The sequence below is a fragment of the Anabas testudineus genome, chromosome 7, assembly GCF_900324465.2.
Source record: "Anabas testudineus chromosome 7, fAnaTes1.2, whole genome shotgun sequence".
NCBI lineage: Eukaryota > Metazoa > Chordata > Actinopteri > Anabantiformes > Anabantidae > Anabas > Anabas testudineus.
The window spans coordinates 20540625-20562814 of NC_046616.1; the positions used below are offsets into that span (position 1 = coordinate 20540625).

General features: G+C 42.2%; 1 protein-coding gene across 1 annotated transcript; it reads right to left on the bottom strand.

Annotated features, from left to right (window-relative positions):
* Nucleotides 1-3995: 3995 nt before the first annotated feature.
* On the bottom strand, nt 3996-8205 carry nr4a1 (nuclear receptor subfamily 4, group A, member 1). The gene is made up of 7 exons (XM_026366818.1): nt 8133-8205; nt 6379-7177; nt 6131-6260; nt 5883-6046; nt 5585-5787; nt 5283-5461; nt 3996-4923 (listed from the first exon to the last, which is right to left on the bottom strand). Exons 2-7 carry the CDS (start codon nt 7165-7167, stop codon nt 4667-4669), a joined length of 1722 nt encoding a protein of 573 aa, XP_026222603.1. The 5' UTR covers nt 7168-7177; nt 8133-8205; the 3' UTR covers nt 3996-4666.
* Between the last annotated feature and the right edge of the window lie 13985 nt (nt 8206-22190).

Genomic DNA, 22190 nt, shown 5'->3' on the forward strand with positions numbered 1-22190 from the left:
GTCCTTTAAAGGTAAACCAAATTGGTTTAAAGCCACATAATGCCAAAATACGGGCACTTTTGAAAAGCAGCTTTGTACTGTAAAATGAAACTGAATAGTCCTGGTACTGCAGCCTGCTCCATTGATCTTTAAGAGATTGCTATATTTTGTCCACCCTAGCTCTGAGTTTCTAAGTAGCTTTCACTTCTGCCACCACCATAATCAATGTTTATATAAAAAATACTGCAATCGTATGACATACATTCTGTAAAGTGAATTGCCTGAACAAGTTGGAGACAGATTCCATGAGGATGGGTGAGGAAACAAAGACCCTGAGAACGTACAGTACAGTAAGGTGAAACCAATAATGGCCAATAGCGAAAGGTGCAGTGCTGTGGTATTGTATGAGGAAGTCTGGAGTGGCAGAGAAGTATGAGAGCTGTAAGATAGTGGTGAGGTGTGCAGTCGGTGTGACAGAGGAGTTCAATGTGGAGGTGGGTCTGCATCAAGGATCAACTCTGAGCCCCATCTTGTTTGCTCTGGTGATGGACAGGCTGAGAGATAGGTTTAGACAGGAATCTCCATGGACCATGATGTTTGCAGGTGATATTGTGATTGTTGACGAAAAGACAGGAGGGAGCTGGAGCTGGAGGTAGCAGAGCTTGAGATGTAGAGGTTCTCTGTAGGAGTGACGAGGATGGATAGGTGATAGGTTTTGGTGATAAAGTCAGAGAGGCCAGATTGAGGTGGTTTGGTGGATTGTTAACATATTGGAAAATGGATTCTAAGGTTGAAGCTGCCAGAGAGGAGAGGATGCAGAGGATAGAGGGGGGTAAAATGGAGGCAGATGATTCACTGTGGCGACAGGGAAAAGGGAAAGGGAACAGCCAAAAGGAAAAGAAGAAGCACAAGTGCAGTGCCCATCACTACAAAATGATACCATGCACAATCTGCTATTTATACAACCTTTTAATGAAAAACAGATGCTACTTTCTTCTGCCTGGGCACGAGGATTATCTGTGGAAAATCTGAGGGTTTTCAGTAACTGATCAGACATTACATCCAAGAAGAAAAGGGTTTCTCACCAAATGGCACAAACCCGAAGATTAAACTTTGCCAAAGGACATGAAGCCTGGTGAATATTGGCAGCACAATATATGGTCAGACGAAACCAGAATTCAAAAGTTTGGATCAGATGGCGCCCAGCATATCTGGCAGTGACCTTGCCAGGACTGCCACAGTGACTGCTTAGTTCCAACCATTAAACCTGGTTTCACATCGCTGATATGGGCCTGCATGAGTGTGTGGAGATGAGATCAAATTTGTAGATGAAAATGAAAAACATGGAGCTTTCATTAGAGGTTCATTAGTCAAACATGTTTCTATTTTTCAAATGAACTGTCTTCATTTTCCAAGTTTCTTGAACCACTGGTCTCATTGAGTTGTGACCCTCACAACACTCACGCTGGACTCCCTGCAAACAGGTTTCAAACACACACATCTCAGGCAGCCTCTCTGTCGGTCTTGTTTTATAATTGTGCCATTCTCATATTCTCTCAGACATAAGAGCCCAGCACAATGTGTGGTAAATAGTTTGGAGTGCACTTCTAATCCTGTAACTCGCTCTGAAGCCTGTGATCCTCCACTGGCAAGACCAGCTTTTCATTCTCCGCTAAGACAAGCAGCATTCAAGTTGCACTCACTTTACCTAGTTTCCAGTGAGACATAGTGAGTAGACAATATCCAGTCTGCATTATCATTATCAGTGTACCATCACCGGCATAAGTTCTGTAATTAGAGTGATGCTGACTTTATCCCACAGCCCTTGTTGCGTAAGTTCTCACTTTAATAGGTTACTAATAACTAACAAATCCTCAAATATTAAGTTACATTACAACACCAGACAGAGAACTTCAGAATCTTTAACTCCAAAGAAGGATGGGAACAACTGGTGTTGATGCTTCAGATGACTTAGCTACAAGCTGACTCTATATTCAAAAGCATAGACTGTTCTTGATGTTTGATATGACATTGGATCAGCGCAGAATCACTCGAGCCCAACTGCAATAAATCTGCTGACAGAACTACATGTAGTCCTACACTACAGTGTACATTACAGTGTGGCTGCAGCTTAAGATGACTGCACACTCAGTGAGAGGTTGTTACGTGACACCTGCCGATCATGGCCAGCTTTTGCCCATGCTGACCCCTGTCCCCCTCGATGTTAAAACCATCAGCTATTTGTGGTTGATCATTGTCTGTTTTGTGTATTTTAAGACCAGAAAGGAAGTCAGAAATCCCAAATACAGACAAATGAGAGCAGGTTTATCTAGCATCCAAGCAACAGGGAGGAGGTGAAGTCCTGTTGCTACATTCACTCAGTCAGTTTCTGGAAGCCTAATGAGTTTTCTGTTGATCTGTTTGAATTTTGATTATGGTCAAAAACCAGTGAAATGTCCAAAATGGTCTGAGACAGGACTGAAGTAAGAGCACGCACAATAAATAACTACTCGTCATCAGTAGACAGCTATTAGCTGCTGAAGACAGTTTATGACGCAGCAGCATTTAGCTGCTTAAGCTGGCTCATACTTAAGACTCCGATATTTCCCTCATGAGTTGATAGAGACCAAAAATAGAGCTAAAAGAGAGAGAATATGTGGGAGGGGGAGAGGTGTAGAGGAGGGTGGGGGGCAGGAAACTCAACACCAAGTCAATGATACTGTTGCTCTGAAGCAACAAAAATCAATATTGTAGGTTCAACATTTCTGTACAACAATTTTTGACTTTGTACTGATCGGTCTATTAGTCAGTCTGTCGGCCTCACTCTGCTCTTGGTGCTGCCTTTGTCTTTTCCTTTCATCACTGTCACGCCACACATGATTGTCATCATTCAAGCATCTCATGTTTTTGGCCACACTGACTTTATGGATGGCAATTTCAGACACTCTGTCCTACTTTGTTTCAGACTGAATATCATCAATCAATATTTACACTTTGGATCAACATTCTGGGCACACTCTCATGATCACCATGAGGTTGGCATTTTTAGTTCGAATGGAAATAATTTCAGAATTAATGTACAGATTTTCAGGAGATTTGATTTCCCTCAGAATATTTGGTCTCCAACCAATTCTCTTTGTGCAGGGTATCTACTACACAAAATCCAATACTGCACAATGCATGTATAATGCAGAATGTATTGAATATGTAACTACTGTATTGAATGCAGTAGGTACACTGCATTTTGTAATTATTGATCAATGTGTTGATCAATCAACAGCACTTGTTGATTGCTCCACAGCCTCTGTATTCTTGCTGACTTTGCTTATTTCAAGTACAAGGTGTAAGTGTATGTTTGCATGCACACTTGTGACACAGTGGCACTTTACGAAGATCAAGGAGTCTGGGTCACTTGAGACTGGACAGGGAATTCCGCCTGCTTCTAAATAGAGACCAGTACATAACTGGGAGGGAAGTGGGCACGGGGACATTTTTCAGCAGTATGTTCTCATCAGTTGCCAAAAGAACTTACACTTGACTCAGGCTTACAGGCTGCGCCACGATACTCAGCACTGGCACACGTTAGACAAGTAAACAGTAGATTTATGTACTTATTATAAGGTCACCAATCAAGACATGTACAATTTACTACAAGAAATCTGCTGTGCCACTGCTGATACAAAGATGACAAAAGCAGGCAAAATATAGAGTTTCACATTTTATTTCATGTCAAGCTGCTGTAAAATATTCATTTTTATTATGTAAAAACAACATGTCCAAAATAAAATTATCATTTCTGCAGAAAACACTGCAGACTTATTTTCATGTGGCAAAAAACACCAGCAGGTTTTAAAGAGATTCAATGTTATGTACAGGCCAGTGCAAACGACTGTACTGGATAATACACAGTATATCAGCTGCTCAATGGCAATTCATGATACATGAAGGATACTGCTTAGTACTACTGTAGGTTCAACCTACATTCTCATCACCATGATTCATGCTTCTGATGTCAGTGCGTGTGTGTGTGTGTGTGTGTGTGTGTGTGTGTGTGTGGACTTACAACATCAGTCTGGGAGACTTGAAAGTCACTTTGAATCTAAAAGTGGTTCTGTGAAATAATTTGGTTGTTTTTAACATGTTGAAGCACCTTGTATTTACTCTAAACAGAACTATAATGTTCATTTTTATATTTGCTCTAAAGATGTTGTAATAATGCTTTGTTGCATATTTTATGTGCGATTTACAGCCATTCAAAGCACAAAAAGAAAAAACAAACAAACTCATAGTCACAAAACAGGATCACTTTGGAACAGTTTGGAAAGTGCATTGATCTCCCCTCATCAGAACATTTTCCATTCGTGGCACCTTGTTGTGCACTATGTAAACAGTCATCTTTTGGTCCATGAACTGGCCTTGTCTAATTCCACTGGGACACTTCACAATTCCCATAGGAATAAACTAGTGAGAACATGATTTGATGCACAGTGCACGTCACTTCCACAAGTTTAATAACTCATTCAGTTTACAATTCAGGAGTAGTCTTTTCCTTTGGAGCTGCATTCTTCTGGGCTTCTTGCTGTTTGGCTTTATACAGCCTGGAGTAAGTAAACTGAGTCTGTTGTCTTTGGCTCTCAAATAAACTCCAGGTTTCCGCATCAGAGCCGGTCAATCTCGTGTCCCTCACTCAAAAAGGAAGTGTGTCCATAAAGATTTTCTCCACAATCGGTGGTGGAGGAACAAGATTTTCTAATTTAAGGTAAAAGATTCGCTGGAGGCCCTGAGTGCACAGAGTTCTGAGATCAGGCAGCATCCCGAGAAGTCTGGACAGATAGTTGGGCCGCAGTGTTTCCGAGCCGCAGCTGGAGGCGTGATCTTTAAGGCAGGTGATGAGCTGGTTCTGCAAGTCCTCCACACGTTTCGGTTCTTTCAGACCATGCCGATCTGCAGAGGAAAACAACGACATATTGAGAGTGAGTAATACCATAGCGCTAAAGTGGACGTGTCAGCCGTGTTCATGCTGCTACACTGGAGCAATTCCCGTGCTTCAAATGTAAACCTTTATTGTGTTTATCTTTAGCCTGCTGTAATATATATGTGAGAGCTTCCCTGCACTATACGTGAGCTTGTGTTACATGTTTTCATACACCTGTCGTGTCAATCCTGTGTCATGTGACTGCCCTGGATTGTTCACACCAGTGAAACCAGATTCCCCGTGCAAACTGTTGTCTCGGTTACATAAAAGTAGCTCTGGCTCTGATTTCAATGAAAAATACAACTAAAGCTCTTAATAAAGCTCTTACCAGTTATTATGACGAGGGCTGTGAGACAGGAGAAGGAGGAAACATCGAGCTTCATGCGATGGAGGCTTTGAGAAAACTCCAAGATGGAGTTAATCCAGTCGCCGAAGCTTCGGACACACTGCATTTTGTGAAGCACAGCACCGTTGCAGAAAATGAGCGTGTCCATAACAGGATTGGACCTTTGAAAAAAACAAACAAGCCTTGAGGTTCTGAAATGTTTCAGGGACGTTACATGTAAACTGTATAAATATGGGGATAGTGTCTAATTGTATTTTAGAAGTTTAGTTGGAAGCTGCACTTACCGATATGCAAGACGCAGGATGAAGAGTTCAACAAATGCAGACTCAAGCAGGAGTTCTTGGTCTTCTGGGCAGAACTGACTGAAACCTGGGATGTTCTTTGTCCACTTTCTGATGACCTCCATTGAGTTTGTGAGCAGGTCATAAAACAGTCTGATGTCACTGGCATCCTCCTTCTGGCTCGAGCTGACCTCTGTCTCATCATACTGCAATTACAGAGAAGCAGAATTGTTCAGACACCTCAGATGCCTAAATGAGTTATTCCCAATGAACAAAAACATGGGTGGATTTTCCCTCCCACCTTGGAATAATCCAGTTTCTCAATGCCAGGATTTGAGCCAATGTGAGCCCTCACAAGTGAAGCGATCAAGCTGGCTGGAGACCCAGTGTTTGCCACGTCCGGGACGACTTTAGGCTTGGATGGCAGGCGACCTCGTCTTCCTTTCAGGCTATCAGTTCTCACAACTGGAAACGCGATGACATAAATGTTACTTTCACTTCAGTGAGATCGTTCTAATGCTTATTACTCTAGGCTTCTACTGAACTCACCCTCTCGGACCATGCCTACAGCCAGACACTTCTGGAAACGGCAAAACTGGCATCGATTCCTCCTCCTCTTGTCTACTGGACAGTCCTTGTTGGCAAGGCAGACATACTTAGAGTTTTTTTGTACTGTGCGCTGTAAAATAAAGAAACAAGAAAAATGGTCTTACAGACTACTAAAAACTTGGATGTTGCTAAATGGATAATTACACATATATATATATATATGTGTGTGTAAAGGCAGATTTTGTTACCTTGAAAAACCCTTTGCATCCTTCACAGGTTCGAACCCCGTAGTGCTGACAGGAGGCGTTGTCCCCACACACAGCACAGCAGCCCTCATTTCCACTTGGGCTTTTTAACTTGGGCGATAAACTCCCATCCAGCTGGTCAGTGCCCTCGAGGCTACATGCTTGCTCCATCACTAATGAATTGAAGTTAAATGCAGCTGGTTGAGGATGGGTAAAAGAGAAATGTTCTGGCTCTCGTAGGTTTAGTTGACCTAAATGAGACATATCCTCCACAGACCCCGAACCAAATGTGAAGAACGAGGGTCCATGTGGCACCGAGGTCTCCTCAGTTGCCCAGAATCCTGGACTTGGTGAGTAAGGACCAAAGGCTGAATCCCAGGTGGACCCAAGCTGACTCTGGAACCCTGGGGTTGAAGGAGACGAGGTTGACGCCGGACTGCCAAAGTAATCAGACCCGCTTGGAGACATGGCCTCGTCTGGGTAACTCAGCGTGAACGTTCCAGGGTAGCAGCTGTAAACCTGCAGGTCATCCAGCTTTAAGGGAGTCTCCTGGCCCGACGGTGGAGTGATGTGGGCAGGGGCTGCAGTAAACTGGCATGAATATGTGTCAAAGTTGCCCGAGTGAGTGTCTACCAGGGAGTTGACGAGTGGCAGGGATGGAGCAGAGAGGTGGTCCCGTGGGCTGCTCATTTCCCCAGCCAGCCTGGAGATAAAGTCTGTGCTTTGAAGATCTGAGCTGCTGAGGCTATTTTCATAGGGCTGTGATCCATGCTGGGGGTGTATGCAAGTCATGACTGCAGACCTAAAAAAGATGCAATGAAAAATGTTAGAACCAAACAAACCTTTCTTGCAGAACTTTATCTTAAAACTTCTATGCACCCATGGGTTAAAGCCTGAGCAGCATGGCCCTGCTACATAGTTGTAAATGTAGTACCCTCATCGTGCTCAACTGCCAATGCCTGGAAAGTACACTATGTTCAGGCAGGGGCCCGATGCCATCTAATAAACTACGTTACACACCGAGTTAATCTCCCTGGTGCACCTGCATCTCAAACCTTTACAGCACAAGTCTTTTTGGGACAGAAACTATTGGGCAAAAGTTTTAGATGCTTTACAACTGTATTCTTTTCCATCATACAACCCTGCCATGGGGGTTTGTGATCAGTCCAAATGCATTCTACAGCTACAAATGTGAAAACTATCTTCAGTGACAAGAGGATCAAGGAGTCCTGTAACGGATGATATGATCTTAACATCGGTGTGGGATTACTTATAATGTGGCAAGTCCACTGTCAAACTGGAACTTGATAAAACTCTGCACACATGTACAGACACTTGGAAAGGTTAAAGCCAAATATTGATTAATGATCAAAGCATTACTTTTTAAAGTATGCTCACAAGAGAGGATTTCTTCAAATGATGTATGTTACTACACTTATATAGACACATACATAAAGTATTTTCCACTTGGTATAAAGGTAATAGCTCAATAAAAGTCAGTATTTTTGAGAACACCCCCGTTTACTTTTGCTGTTTAACTTCAACACAGTAATACATTGGGACTGAGTGACAAAATACAATGTATTCATCCAAAAACGCCGGCTGTGCTTTTGCAAAAGACGCGTTCATCCTGCATCATCACCGAAGCGCACATGACATCTGGAAATACAACTTAAAACCGTTTGCTGTCTGTCCGCTTTGACGCCCAGGTGTGACTTTCGCTTTTAAAGTCTTGAACAAGTGCAAAGATTTCTTACCTGTTGCGTCCTTGTATGAATGTTTTGAACTGTCAGTATTCCACAAGCGACCGTCCGTCATGCTCAGTGTCTCCCAGCTGAGGAGCAACCTGCGCCGTCACATCGCTTTTATACCGGTGCGCGTACCCATGACGTCAGAGAAAGGTTTCCATACAAGACTGCGGGGTGGGCGGGGAGATTTCCAGTCACTGACCAATCACAGCGCGCATTTAGACAGACCAGTCTATGGATGACGCACTACGGGATTCCGTTGACGCGCGTACGGCGAAGAACCGCAACATTGTTCTGCCTACACGTACACACACACACACACACACACACACACACACACACACACACACGTTCAGACAGAGACAGTCAACTAAATAAAAGTCGATAAATCCAAATAAAACTTAGATATTTATATGGAGGGGAGGCTGACGCGCTGCCAGGCTGCACGGTGATGATGAAAGTCTGTCACCTTGGAGAGTTTAGCTGAAAGGATGGAAAAGTATTATTTCATATTCATAAACAGGAAGTAGCAGATGTGTTTTTTTTTTTTTTTTCTATTTCTGGGAGAGAAAAAAATATATTTTTAATGGCAAATGTCTTATGGTAAAAATGAGGAGAAATATTGCAAAATACCAAATTTCTCTAATTTTACCACTTGTGGTCTGTTCCACAGAAGTAAAAGGCAATTAAACTGTGCCTAAAGGTGTTTGGTTAGTGCTATTTGCAAGAACTTAAATAGGGTGATCAAGCAGGCCATTTAAACTCATGTGTGTGATGAGTTGTTGTTTCAACTGTGCATGAAAGTGTTGCAAACACGAGATGAACCAGGGGCCTCTAGTGAAACATGGTATTTATTTCTTTATCATATATTTTGGTACTATAAATTAGGTCTGATTTGTAAAAAGATGTACTCAAAGTAGCTTTAGAGGGTTTACTCAAATCAAGCAATGGCACTACAACATGCGATTTTATTGTCAAGTGTCAGTCAGTCACTGTCACAAAGAATTATTTCTACAAGTATGATAGCCCTTTGTGACCAATAAAACACATTACATTATGAAATACAATATACAATACATTAGGAATATACAAATATGTACCCTCAGAATGGGTCTGGATATGATAGTAGAAAATATGTAGACGCTGGACAGAGAGTTAAGAATCATGCATACGTTTTAAAAAACCTTTAATGTCAAATTATTTGAGACCGTCAGATGCTAATTCAAGGTCATTTCAAAGGTCGTATTTTGTGGTGTTAAGTCATTATGATGAGGTTCACTGTAATAAAACATGTTTAAAAACCACTTAGAACCACTACCACTTGGAAACTTTGCATTTATTTGAGCCCCCGTGTTCTGGACCTCTCTTCCCACCTGGCCTCTGCCCTTTTTTAGAGTATTTCTGAACTTGCACAGGCATCCGAACATCATTAATAAACCCATGCTGGCCCCATGGGAGGAAGAGCTTTTCAGCAGCTGGTGCAACAGAGGAAACACCTCACACACACACGTTGACGAATTTAAGCTGAACCTGTTAGTACAGAAACGCCGATCATTTCAGTGAAGGGGACACTTCAGCGATCAGAGCAGCACGGTCATCCTCTTTCTTACTGTTTGCTCAAGGCCGTGCTTTTTAAATAGCGAAGCGCTCACATGGTTGTGTTGCTTCCAGTCTCAAGACAAACACTCTTGCACACATTTTATGGCTCATGTGCCACCAGTTGGAATCTGCTGTGGAAACTATTCACCCTCCCATTAAGAGTTTCTGTGTTTTTTTCTGTGAATGACTGGGCATTTGTGATGTCATGCCAGCTCTGGCAGGGCCTCCCTGTCGCACTGAAACTGCTTACAGTTGTTATCGGATATAGATTATCAGACAGTCTCTTCCTGCCAAATATGACATGTTGTGACGTTAACAGGATCTTTCCTTTGTTTCTTCTTTCTCCAAATAGACTGTGGTGAGAGACTTCATCCTGCTAATTCACAGTTATCACCCAGACAAAACACCAATGTAACCCTTGTAAAGATTAAAATGAAAAGATATTTAGCCAAAGCAAGAGTTAACTTCTGCGCTCTCCCTGTTTAGAGCTGGCTCTACCTCTCATCCTCAAAATCCTCAGTGGGATTGTGTGGGATCAGGGCCTGTTGGTGCATGAGGAAAACAGCAATCAGCTGTTGGGCTCAGGCTCCGTTGTTTAGGTCGTTTTTATCAGGCTGCAGCGAGGCCTAGGGGATTCCCCTCCGTTAGCACTTCTACCGTTGATGTTGCTGAGAAAGTGGGGCGGCGTGTGTGTGCTGATGTGAGAGTCTGTGTGTCATAATGTGACATTCAACAACTGTGCAACTGTTCGCACACATACTTGTCACGACCCCCCAGCACCACTTACTTGCTCCTGCAGGGTGTTATTTTTGGTTTGACAAGATGTTTGTCACTGTGGTGATATCCTCCAGTGTTTCGTTTTTAGCTTGTCATACCCCGAAAAATACAGCTCTGTCTGATTTCACCAGGTTCACAGAGTTTAGCTCCATGATGAAACTGATAACAGAGGAGAGCACTGCACACAGAGGGTTTCTATCAGATGAACTGTCTGCTCAGACTGTTACAATCGGAAAACAGCTGTGGTAGTTTGCATACAGCTTTAAATGAGGCGGAGATGATGCTATCAGCAGTGCTTTGTATTCTTTTCCACTGCTTACATGTAATTATTAGCTCTGTGCGTAAGATATCACACCCTCATTCATCTTAATTCCAAGGATAGAAATTAAGATGAAGATAACATTTTTCTTGCCAGGAGGTGTTTATAATCACACTCCAGGAATAGATCAGTGAAGACAATCAGAACACCAGCGTGATACACACATACCCCTCATGTGCATGTGAGCACGATGGGACTGGATCAGCACCTGCACCGCCTCCGTGCTCCGTCTACAAGCAGTGTGTTTTAGGACTTGTTTCTGACATAGTTCATGTGCTGCACTCGAAATATCTCAGGCGATAGCAGAAGATCCTGAAGAAGGCGATCTTGCCCGAACGTGCCTTTGTGCCTTGTGGCTTTTTCATGCTAAGCTGTCACATGTATGGTTTTATGGGGTATGAAAAGTGTAGATTGTTTGCTTGCAACATGATATGAAGTCATGTTTCTGTGCGTGTGGGAATCCATATGTCCTTCCTTATGCGTTTTGTTTCTACATGCATTGCTATTGATTTAATGCCTTTGCAGATGAACACTCATACACAAAAGATACAAGAAAACAAGTTACACCAAGAGCTCTGTGGGGCCACATTTACACACCATGGTGCTTTGAACTGAACGCTAACACGCTTACAACCAACATACTTATGTTAATTACTGTACTGTACCTAATTAACATAGGCTTCAGGAAGTATTTACACCCCTTCCTTTTTTACACATTTTACTGAGTTGTAAACGTTTTCTGAAATAGGAAAAGACGGTCTGTTCACAACAACTCATTATAAGAAGGTGAAAAGATTTTTTAACAATGAACATTTTAAATGGGAATATTTAAAATCAATAACTGACAACTCTCATTTACAAAGGTTTTCACACCCTCTGATGTGGTAAACTAGTTTAAACTGTGGTCAGGTGCATCCTGTTTGCTGTATTTTTCTTGAGCTGAGTCTAGAACTTGATTGTAGTTCACCTGTGGCAAACTGAATTGTCAAGAAATACACAGGCCTGTGTACGTGAGGTTGCCCAGGTCAAACTGCAAGTCAGGACAAAAACCAGACCGTGCAGTCCAAGGAACGTTCTTTAGGCAATTTTCCAGTGAGACCTAGATCAGGGTCAGAGTATGAAAGCATATCTAAAGCTTTGTGTTGTGTTGTATTGTGACTCAAGCTGAAGGAAGACTGAATGCAGCCAATAACAGAAAGATCCTGTGGAAAAAAAACATCTCCAGTGTTGGTGCTGTTGGTTGGTGATGGTGCTGATCCAGTCCCATCATGCTCACATGCGTTGTCAGTGCCTTGACCTAAGACCTGGGCGACAGTTCAACCTTCAGTACTACAATAAGACAGTGTGGTGAGAGCTGTAGTTCACAGATGCTGCCCATCCAGTCCGATTAAAGAAAGAAGGAGTTAAACTGTCTGAATCCAGGTGTGAGGAGCTTAAACCACAACTGCTGCCAAACAGACCTTCACAGTCAGAGGTGATACTAATAACCTTGTTATTTAGAGGTTTGAGTTATTGAATATTTGACAAAAATGTCTTTTATATGTTATGATATGATATGTTTTCACTTTGTCATTACTGTATGGATTAGTGGTTAAAACAGCATTTATTCCATTTTAAAATAAACGTACACTGTATGTGTAAAATAATTAAAAAGGTGAGGGTTATAAGAGCACCAACATTGTATGTGATACAAACTGGCCTCATGACAGTGGTAGAGGAAACACGACGCTGTGCAAATGTGTGTGTTAAACTTCATAATCTATCCAATAGCTGTTTAGACATTTTGGTTAGCCTACTGAATAACCAGAGATGTCCACCTCATGGTGCTTGATGATCTACAATATGAGCACGAATTTCATGACAAGTCATCCAAACGTTGCCCTGACACAATATCATATCTGTTTAGAAAAGCCCTATTTCTAAATCAGCACAAGAACAAGTTCTTCCGATTTTCCCATTTAATTACGTGTACATGTAATGTAATATAATTCATTACTGCTTTTCCTATTTAATTTCTGATAGAAACTACACAATAAAATTCTTCCTTTTTGAAACAGATAGTTGAAAAGTAGATGAACGTTGCAATAAATGTCAGGGATGTGCTGCACTACGTGCCCTCTTGAGAACCACGCCGTGGAATATGTTGCACAAAACTGAAATTACAGACTATGAAACTGACACATTTGGAGAAGCTGCACTATCCGTGACGAAAACATGTCTTTGCCTACTTGTGACTCTTCCCCTTTTCTAACTAAACACGTGAGACAGTTTTCTATCACTCTCGCCCTCCTCCGCAAGATTAAAGTTACCATCATCATCATCAGCTTCCACTTTCCAGCTTCAAACGAAAAGAGAATTATGTCACGCAGAAAAGACTTTTCAAGTTTCATATTTATACACTTAATCGTTTCCCCCTACTGCACCTATCCATTCCATAATCTTCATTGTCCTTTACTGTTTTGATCACGCCATTGTGAATAGTAGAGTAACTACAGTACATGCGTTATGTTAAGTGAGAAATTGTATGACCTCTTACTTTTTAATCAGACTCTTCAGAGCAGGGCTGAGTGTCAATTCTCTGTTAGGTCTGTGGTTCTCAACTTATGCTGAAGTTTGCAACAGTGGAAAGATGCATCACATACTGCTCACGCCCCATCTGGTGGTGCAACACGGTGCATGACACTGCAAAGTTAATACAAACTCAGCTGGCACTGGCTTCATGAACGCAGTTTAAAATAAATGCCCAGCAATAAGTCCTCACTGATGGGAATTATAGAAATATTGAATGTAATATAGTTTAACAGCAGCACAGGCTACAGCCTCCTGGATGATCTTACTGAATCAGCATCCTAAAATGACTTCATACATGCAGTATGAATTAAAAAGCTTTTACCTGAATGAGGTTTTCCAATAAAATGTTTGTATATTAAGGAGAGATGATAAGTCAAGCTGTTGTCTAGCTGATCTCTGAAGCCAACTAGACAATTAAAGGTGAAGGTATCAAGGGGGAAAAAAAACTAATTAACCAGTAGAGAAACATAACGAGTGTAGATCCTTCCACACAGCTGCACTGCGTGGTACAACTGAGCAATTAAGCTCCAGCCATGCTCTGTGACTTGTATAAAAACAGGCCCAGTTGATAGTGAGCTTGGATCTACGTCAAAGACAGTGCACTGCTGGAGCACAGATGGCAGGAGCTTCAGTAAAGTGTTTCTATAGTAACTAGAGTGACATCTGCATTCAGATGGGAATGACGCGTGTCAGCAAGAACAGTCAGTACAGAGAAGTCATCCCCTCTATGGTGAGAGGATCCTGTGGCTCTGTGATGCTCTGAGCGGCATTTTGCTGGTGTGGTTTGAGATGAAACTTTTCTACCCTGATGGGAGCGGACTCTCCCATGGTGACAGTGCTCTATCCACAGGGCACGAGGGGGGGGTCCATGCTTATCACCAAAGTGACATGTAAGTCACTTTGGTGGAAAGCATCTGCCAAATGACTGAATGCTGCTGTTATTACACTTGCAGACCCACAAGAATCCCCTGGGTGATTCACTGATTCACCACTGGAGGGCAGTGTCTTAACGTGACTGAGTAACAGTGTCTCTGTTAAAGTTCATTCTAGCTGCCCTGACAGTAAGGTGCTGCTCTACAGTATATTGTTGTTTAGTGACTGTTGAAAACCTGTTATTGTAGCCAGTGACTGACTTCTTGCTTTTCGCTGCCTAATTAACTGCTGTGGAATATTAGACACACATTATGGTAGCCATAAAACATTGGTACATTACATGATCATAAAGGGGATGGTGCTTTAAAGAAAAAACAAATAGGGATTCCAAATAAAGCATTATAGGTGACAAAGGCAACAAATTAAAACATAATGAAACACACAATTTACTTAAAAAAACAAACATTAATTATATGTAGCAACAAAACATGAACACACACAGTAGAGAGGTGACCTGAACTGGTGGAGTCGCCTCACTAGCCTAAATTTGAACTTTGTCAGAAAGAGAGAATGTGTTGCAATATGATGCAGAGGAGATGCTCCAAACAGAAAGTGAGCTGTTTGAAATACTGAAAGATGTAAATGACTTGTGTGACTTCCTACAGTGATTACGTACAGTACGAGTTACTCCACTGACTGGCTGTCAGTGTTGAACAATAATTTCCCTTCCAGATTACATTCAGTGAAAATGAAGCAAGTCCCGGTCGTGCCGTCATCACAGCGAGGCATTTCATTGCAGTGGTGACCTCTGTCCTCCTGCTTTGTCTTTATCACCCGGGAGGACAAACTCGTTTCTGTCGTCCATTTGTAGGGCACAAGAATGTCTCCTTTTGAGCTTTCCTACTCTCACATTCCTCCCTCACTACTGCCCACGTACACTGGGCCACACGCACAGGACTGGTCCAGCGCTGGGTTGATTCTCGGGGACAGTCTACGGGTACAACGCCTGGTTGCATGTGTGGTTTTCTAACTACTCCTTTATTTACAGACAGATGTTGGCCATGCTGGAGAGAGCCAGGCCAGCTGTTTTCCCCCTGTTTCCAGTCTTCGAGCTAAGCTGCTAATATATGACAGTTAGGAGAACAAAATAATCTTCTAGTTATCTCTCTGGCTCTACTTAACTCAGACCACAGAAACACTAGCAGTGAAATGTAAGCATCAGAAGACTGTGACTGACATTACTTCATCAAATTACAGGCATCACTTTACTGCTGAAGCTGATTTTGGTGTTGCTGGTTTTAATATTTGTTCTCTATTCATTTTTTCCCTCTAATCTTGGTTTTGTTTTGTTTTTATTATTAATATTCAATATATAGTAGTAACTACAGCTACCAACCACATGTAGTGGAGTCAAAAGTAGAACATTTCCACCTATACAACAAAGTACTTGAGTTATTGTACTCAGTTACTTTGCAGTCAGACTACAATACAACAATGAGATCACAGGAAGCGCCTCTGCTTTTGATTCTCACCTTGGTTTTGTGACCTGTTCCTTTTGGTCTGAAGTGGGTGTCATGGTGGTTGAAGTCACCACTGCTGCCTCTGAGAAGACGCGTGGATGGAAGAGGGTGGGGAATGTTTGTCCCAGGTCCTGTCGTAAAAGGGCGAGGAAACATGACGTAAAGCCCCAAACGCTTGAGTCAAACCAGAGAGCAGGAGGCAGAGCTGGACACCTCCAGGAACTCCCTACTACCAGCACCTCCTCGCAGGCCGGCGTGGCCGTCACGGTGGGCAGCTGGTGCTTTTGTTTTGAGTCCTCTCCAGTCCCGGGACAGTCGCCATCAGTGACTCACACAAACTGGCTCTTGGCTGACTTTGGCCACTTTTCATCTGAAACCTTTTTTTTCCCCTTCAGTGAGTTTCCTCTTGTTTTTTCCAGATACAGTACATGGATGAAATAACAGCGTTATTGTCTCAAAGTTTCCTGGACCTGTTCAAGGTCAAGAGCCAGTTGAGTAAGCAAGGGGACTTTATAGTGAGTTGGTGTGTGCACTGGGGGTTGATTGCACTGATGCAAGTGAAATCCCCAAACAATACAAAGCCTTGGTTGTCAGTATTAGACAGAGACTGAAGAAGCTTGTAGAGGGTGGAAGAGAAATGTCAGCCGGTACAAACACAGCTGCCATTCAGCTGGAATCGGATAATAGCTTTGCCCCCAATACGCTTATGTTTGGTCTCTTTTGAAATCACAGTGAATTCCCCGGTCTCATCACCATTCAGAGTACAGTTACTGTGTGTTTTGGAGATTGATTCAACCCAAGAAGCTTTTCATGTTAAACTGAAGAGAACCGTGTCAAAATGACTGATCTATATAGATCTGAACAGTAAAGAGAAACTGAGATACCACACTCGAGCGACCGTCACTCTATAATGACTGGATTTACTGAGGCACACTAATAATCATGGGATCTAAAAAACCAAATGGAAAAATCATAAAGAAGAAGCAGCAGTTCAGAAACCACAAAGTGACTAGACCTGCATGTAAACTTCCTCCTCTCCAAAAAAATTCGTTACACTGCTTTTAGCAACATGATATCACACATTGTGTCTTTCTTTCATAGTCGTCATTCGCATGTCTCCGCCCCCTCAAAAACAAAATAATTTCACTGTGTGACTCCTCACCACCGCAGATGACTCAGTTCTACCTTCTTGGATTGCAAGTGCAACTTTGAGGTGAAGTGTTCGTGGGCGAAAAAATGAGAGTACTCCAAACAGTGTCAGACAAAAGCACCTGACTGACTATTCACCCACTCACTGTACAAATGCTCCATATTGTTGAGTTTTATGGTTCAATCCAGGTAACACGGTGGTGTAGTGGTTAGCACTGTCTCCTCACAGCAAGCAGGGTTGCCGGTCTCTCTGGGTGGAGTTTGCATGGTCTCCCCGTGTCTGGGTACTCCAGCTTCCTCTCACTGTCCAAAGACTTGCACGCTAGGGTTGATGGGGACTCTAAAATTGATCATAGATGTAAATTTGGGTGCGACTGTTTGTCTGTCTCTGTCGGCCCTGTGACGGCCTGGTGACCAGTCCAGGGTCTACCCTAACTTTCACACAATGAAAGTAACTTTGCACGAAAGGCTCCATCACTCCTGCACCCCTTAAGAGAACAAGCGGTTAGGACGATAGCTGGGTCAATCCATATTTTAGTTTTGGTTACTTATATTATATTGAATCTATGTTATCTTGGTTTTGAAGTGTTTTTTGATCAAATTCCATGTCGTGTAGTTATTTTCTTTAATGATTACTTTGTTGCTAAGGGCATAAATAATGGAACAGAGCCAGCAAGCTGTCCAAAATAAAACGATCATATTGGTTGTTTCTACTCTACCACGCGACTCATACGTGTATCTCTTAAAGTAGAGTCACAGAAGCTACTTGGATAGGTTTAATAATAAAATTGTGGCTTGGCTTGAAATAAGTACTTCCTTAATGTGGTGTGACCTCTGTTGTCATGGTCACGTCAAATGTCACCATGCATCACCTATTCATATTTCAATTGAGGACGTGAATACACACAGATACACACAAAGAATTGAAAAAATACACCAGTTCATTACTGCTTCACAAGAAGAGCGTCAGGAATGCTAAAATAAACCATACAATCATTCAATGCATGGAGGAAGCAGCTAGTCCACCTGTACTTCCCATGCACATTGGTGCACTGGACAGCCTACACAGATTTTTAGCCTGCACATGAACATCTATAGACAGTCTACACCAACATATTTACCTCTGATACAGCAGCAGACACGTGGACCCAGAAAAGTGAATGAGCCTCCATTGTTCACAGAAGGACAGAGTCTGAAACCCACAAAATGATTCATCATTTAATCCAAATTGTTAAATGAATACTGTCAGTCTACTTGATTAATCAACTATTCGTTTAAGGTCAAGACTGCTAGTTGGTTTCTAGATGTCACAGGGAAACAATGAAATTGTCATGTTTAGTTGGAACCAACAAGGACCTCTCCAAGGTGAAGCCGGCCATGCTCAGTGTCAGGCGGTGACATGAAAGAGGAGCTGTTTTCTGAAGAATATCATCAAACTAAAGCATCACATCATGCTCGTATGAACAGGGACCTTCAGTTAATTGTAATCATATTGTTTTCTGGGAACAAAGTACAGTATCTCTTGGTTGTATCCTCTCAGTTTTCCGGGAGCTGGCTCTTGAAAAAACTCTGGTGAGTCAACATCCTCTCTCCTCTTGGACAAACAGTTCACAGCATTCCTGAAGCCCAGACGCTCCTGGTCCGCAGCCTTAGCGTTCAGGCGGCCATGCTGTTTTCATTTGCCCTGACATGGCGGGAGATTAAGACAATGTGCTGTTCTCTCGTCTGCCTGTACAGACGAGTGAGTGACTGTGGCGTTTTAATTTGTTCAGCATTCTCTGGAAAGAAAATGTCCAGAACAGGCTGATCCCCTCCACCACTTCCTCTCTTTGGAGACAGGAAGAAGTAACTGTCGCAGCACTCATTCTTTAAAACCATGTGGGTGATGGACACTACACTAATCTATAGTTGTGGGGCTTCATTTTCGTGGGAAAAACTGACGGCATGGGCAGTTTCTGGGAAAAAGTTCAAATTTCTTGGTAACAAAACTTTCTAATGAAGCTCACAGTGTGTTCTAAAGACATAACCCCACCACACTTCCTGCTATTGTATTGGAGGACTTTCTCTGTCGTGTGCACACTCACAGCTGTCAGCTTTTATATAACACAGGCCCAGTTCTTAACCCTTATCCCGGGTGTGTCTAATACGACCTATTCTGTTTATTTGCAATGTTGATATAGGAATATTTTTTACTTTTACTTAAAAATGTGTTTTTAGAGCAAATTATTACTTGAAACGCTCATATGTGGGCCCATGGATATTAATTGGAATCATTGTCAGGGTTTAGGGACAGACATTTAGTAGTGATGGTTGAGGTTAGGGTAACATTTAGGGACAGACATTTAGCAGTGATGGTTGGGGTTAGGGTAACATTTAGGGACAGACATTTAGCAGTGATGGTTGGGGTTAGGGTAACATTTAGGGACAGTGATGGTTGGGGTTAGGGTAACATTTAGGGACAGACATTTAGCAGTGATGGTTGGGGTTAGGGTAACATTTAGGGACAGACATTTAGTAGTGATGGTTGGGGTTAGGGTAACATTTAGGGACAGATATTTAGCAGTGATGGTTGGGGTTAGGGTAACATTTAGGGACAGACATTTAGCAGTGATGGTTGGGGTTAGGGTAACATTTAGGGACAGACATTTAGCAGTGATGGTCGGGGTTAGGGTAACATTTAGGGACAGACATTTAGCAGTGATGGTCGGGGTTAGGGGAAGGGGCTAGGGAATGAATTATATCTACGAGTCTCCTCACAAGCACAGTGAGACCTGACTGTGAGTGTCGTGTGTGGCCGGGTGGATGTGACGGAGCACCAGCAGGTGGTTCCTTATCTGTCTTAGTGTTCTCAAACATTATAAACCCTATTATCAAAAACAGGAACCCGTTTAACAATTTCAGGTTTAATCTGTGGCCTGTCATACGTCATGAGTACACACACTGCTTTGTACATGTTTCACATCCTGAAAATGCTCTCAAATACCTCAAATAGAGAAAACAGCCTGCATATGATTAGGTTTCAACCCTCCAGATGTTCATTTGATTCCAGATCAGCTGCAGCCCTGATGCTTTTGCAAACAGGACATAAAAAAATTAGTGTTTACAGAAAACCTGGTGATTCACCTCACAGTGTTTGAACCACGTAGCTACTACTGTAATTTGTGAATAGAAGAGTGAAAAAACTAAATGAATCAGCCGTTCAAAAATAAATATATCCCTAGATTAGGCTCATGCAGCTGTTGTGTTTCCTGAGTGTATTAACACTGAATGCTCATGACTGCCTGAAACATGAGCAGCCAAGGAAAATAAAAAGAATATTAAATAACACAGCCTTTCACACCTGTCACTTCCTTAAAGAGGATATCAGTACATGCTGTAGCTTAGTGTGTGTGGGTAAATAAAACTTCTCATCATTTTATAACAACACAACAATTATAAAAACTGTACAACTAAGTAATAACAAGGTTAATAACAAAAAACTCTTTCTATCATTCTGTCTTCTGTTTTTTTTTTTTTTATCTTTTAGGCCTGTGTAGGTACTGGAAAACATTTAGTGCACTCTACATTATTGGGGGTTGATAAAACTGTCCAGCTCTTAAATAACAGGCACCGACTGTGAACCGGAGCAGTCCATTAACAATCTGGATGGAAATTCTGAGCAGCAGCTACAGGAAAGGCACAGTTAAAACCACAAGGAGACAATTTAACCAGTGAGCCATCAGCTCTCTGCTGCTGCTGGGAAACCAAATGCAGGATCTTTATCTCTGATAGGGATTATAAAGAGCGTGCATCACTTTGCATTTAGTGCTCAGGTCCTGTAGCTGGATTATGGCTGTAAAGTTTTTCACTAAAGCTGATTCACCCGTGTCGAGCTGAACCTCACGTTGGCCATGTGCTAAACCTGTCGACGTTATAGAAGAAAGGGGCAGTTTGGGTTTGTAACTCCCGACCCTGAAATGTCTTTGTTTCACACCTGTCGTTTCTGGAGGCAGGTGTCCAGTCTGGTGTCTTGCTTGCTGATTTTACTGCCTCTTATCTGCTCTCTCTCTTTATTAAACACTGAAAGACAAATAGGAGCAATAATCAAATATGCATAACGCTTTCTTTTATATTCAACCCTGCAGACGGTTGTATTCTCTTATCTTTATGGTGCATTTCCGGCACATTTGTCACCCACATCCTGTGCCTTGACAGCCCACGCAGCTCCAAAACCGGTCATACTTTGATGCCAAAAACGTTCCTATTTTACTGTGTGATGTTTCTCTTCGAAACAAGTTATGGTCTTGCATGAAAATAGGTGTTAAGCACAAACATCAAACCACCTCTTAACCGGCAAGAACATCCGCACAGATCTATTTATCTGACCAGAAGAAACGGTCCAGTAGAGGCTGCGGTGCACACCGTGCATGAGAACTTGTTTTATGGTCTGAGCTGTTCAGCCACAGAAGCTAAACTTTGTCCGACAGGGCCTCCTGCTTCCTCTTCACAAAGCTCATATCTCATCAGTGACACGCCAACTGTGTGACAGACAGCTAATTCAGTAATGTGTATGGTTGCTTGTGAAAGCAACATTTAATGTGCAGAAACTATGCGGGTAAAGAGATGAGGAAATTCAGCAGTGAGCATGGATAGATCAGAAATTCAAGAGGCTGCTTATGCCAGTTATTCTTATTTTTGTTCTTCAATCAGGTTGCAAGGATTAGTTGCTAAATCAATTAGTTGAACGACTACAAATCACATAAGAAACTCAGTGATATGTGATCACGCAACAATGCCACACATTTGAATTTCAGTTTACTCACATTCATATATTTGGGTTTTTGATGAGTCATTTTTGGGGCTTGATGACATTGCATCAGTCGATTTGCCAATTTTTTTTTACCTTTTATCTTGAGTTAGTACAGTATATTTTATTTTTTATGAATAAATGTAAGAACACAGTACCTTCAAACTTATTAATAACCATTTTCAATTAATTCTGTTACAATCAACGAAAAAAAAAGTTAAAGGAAGTGGTAGTAGTGAAGTACAAGAAGCAGAAACTGACTTGTGTCTGCAGCTCATACTCAAACCTACTGTTGCACAGACAAAACAAATTCACCACTTAGTCTTAGAGTCAACAGTGGTGTTTTAGCAGGAGCACGACATCCAAACACTGGCAACATCAGCCAGACAACCCCCCCTATCCAAACCTCCCGCTGGTTCAGTTGTTGAGCACCAGATACCCTCTCCTTGTTTGGGCCCGTTAACTCGGCCCAT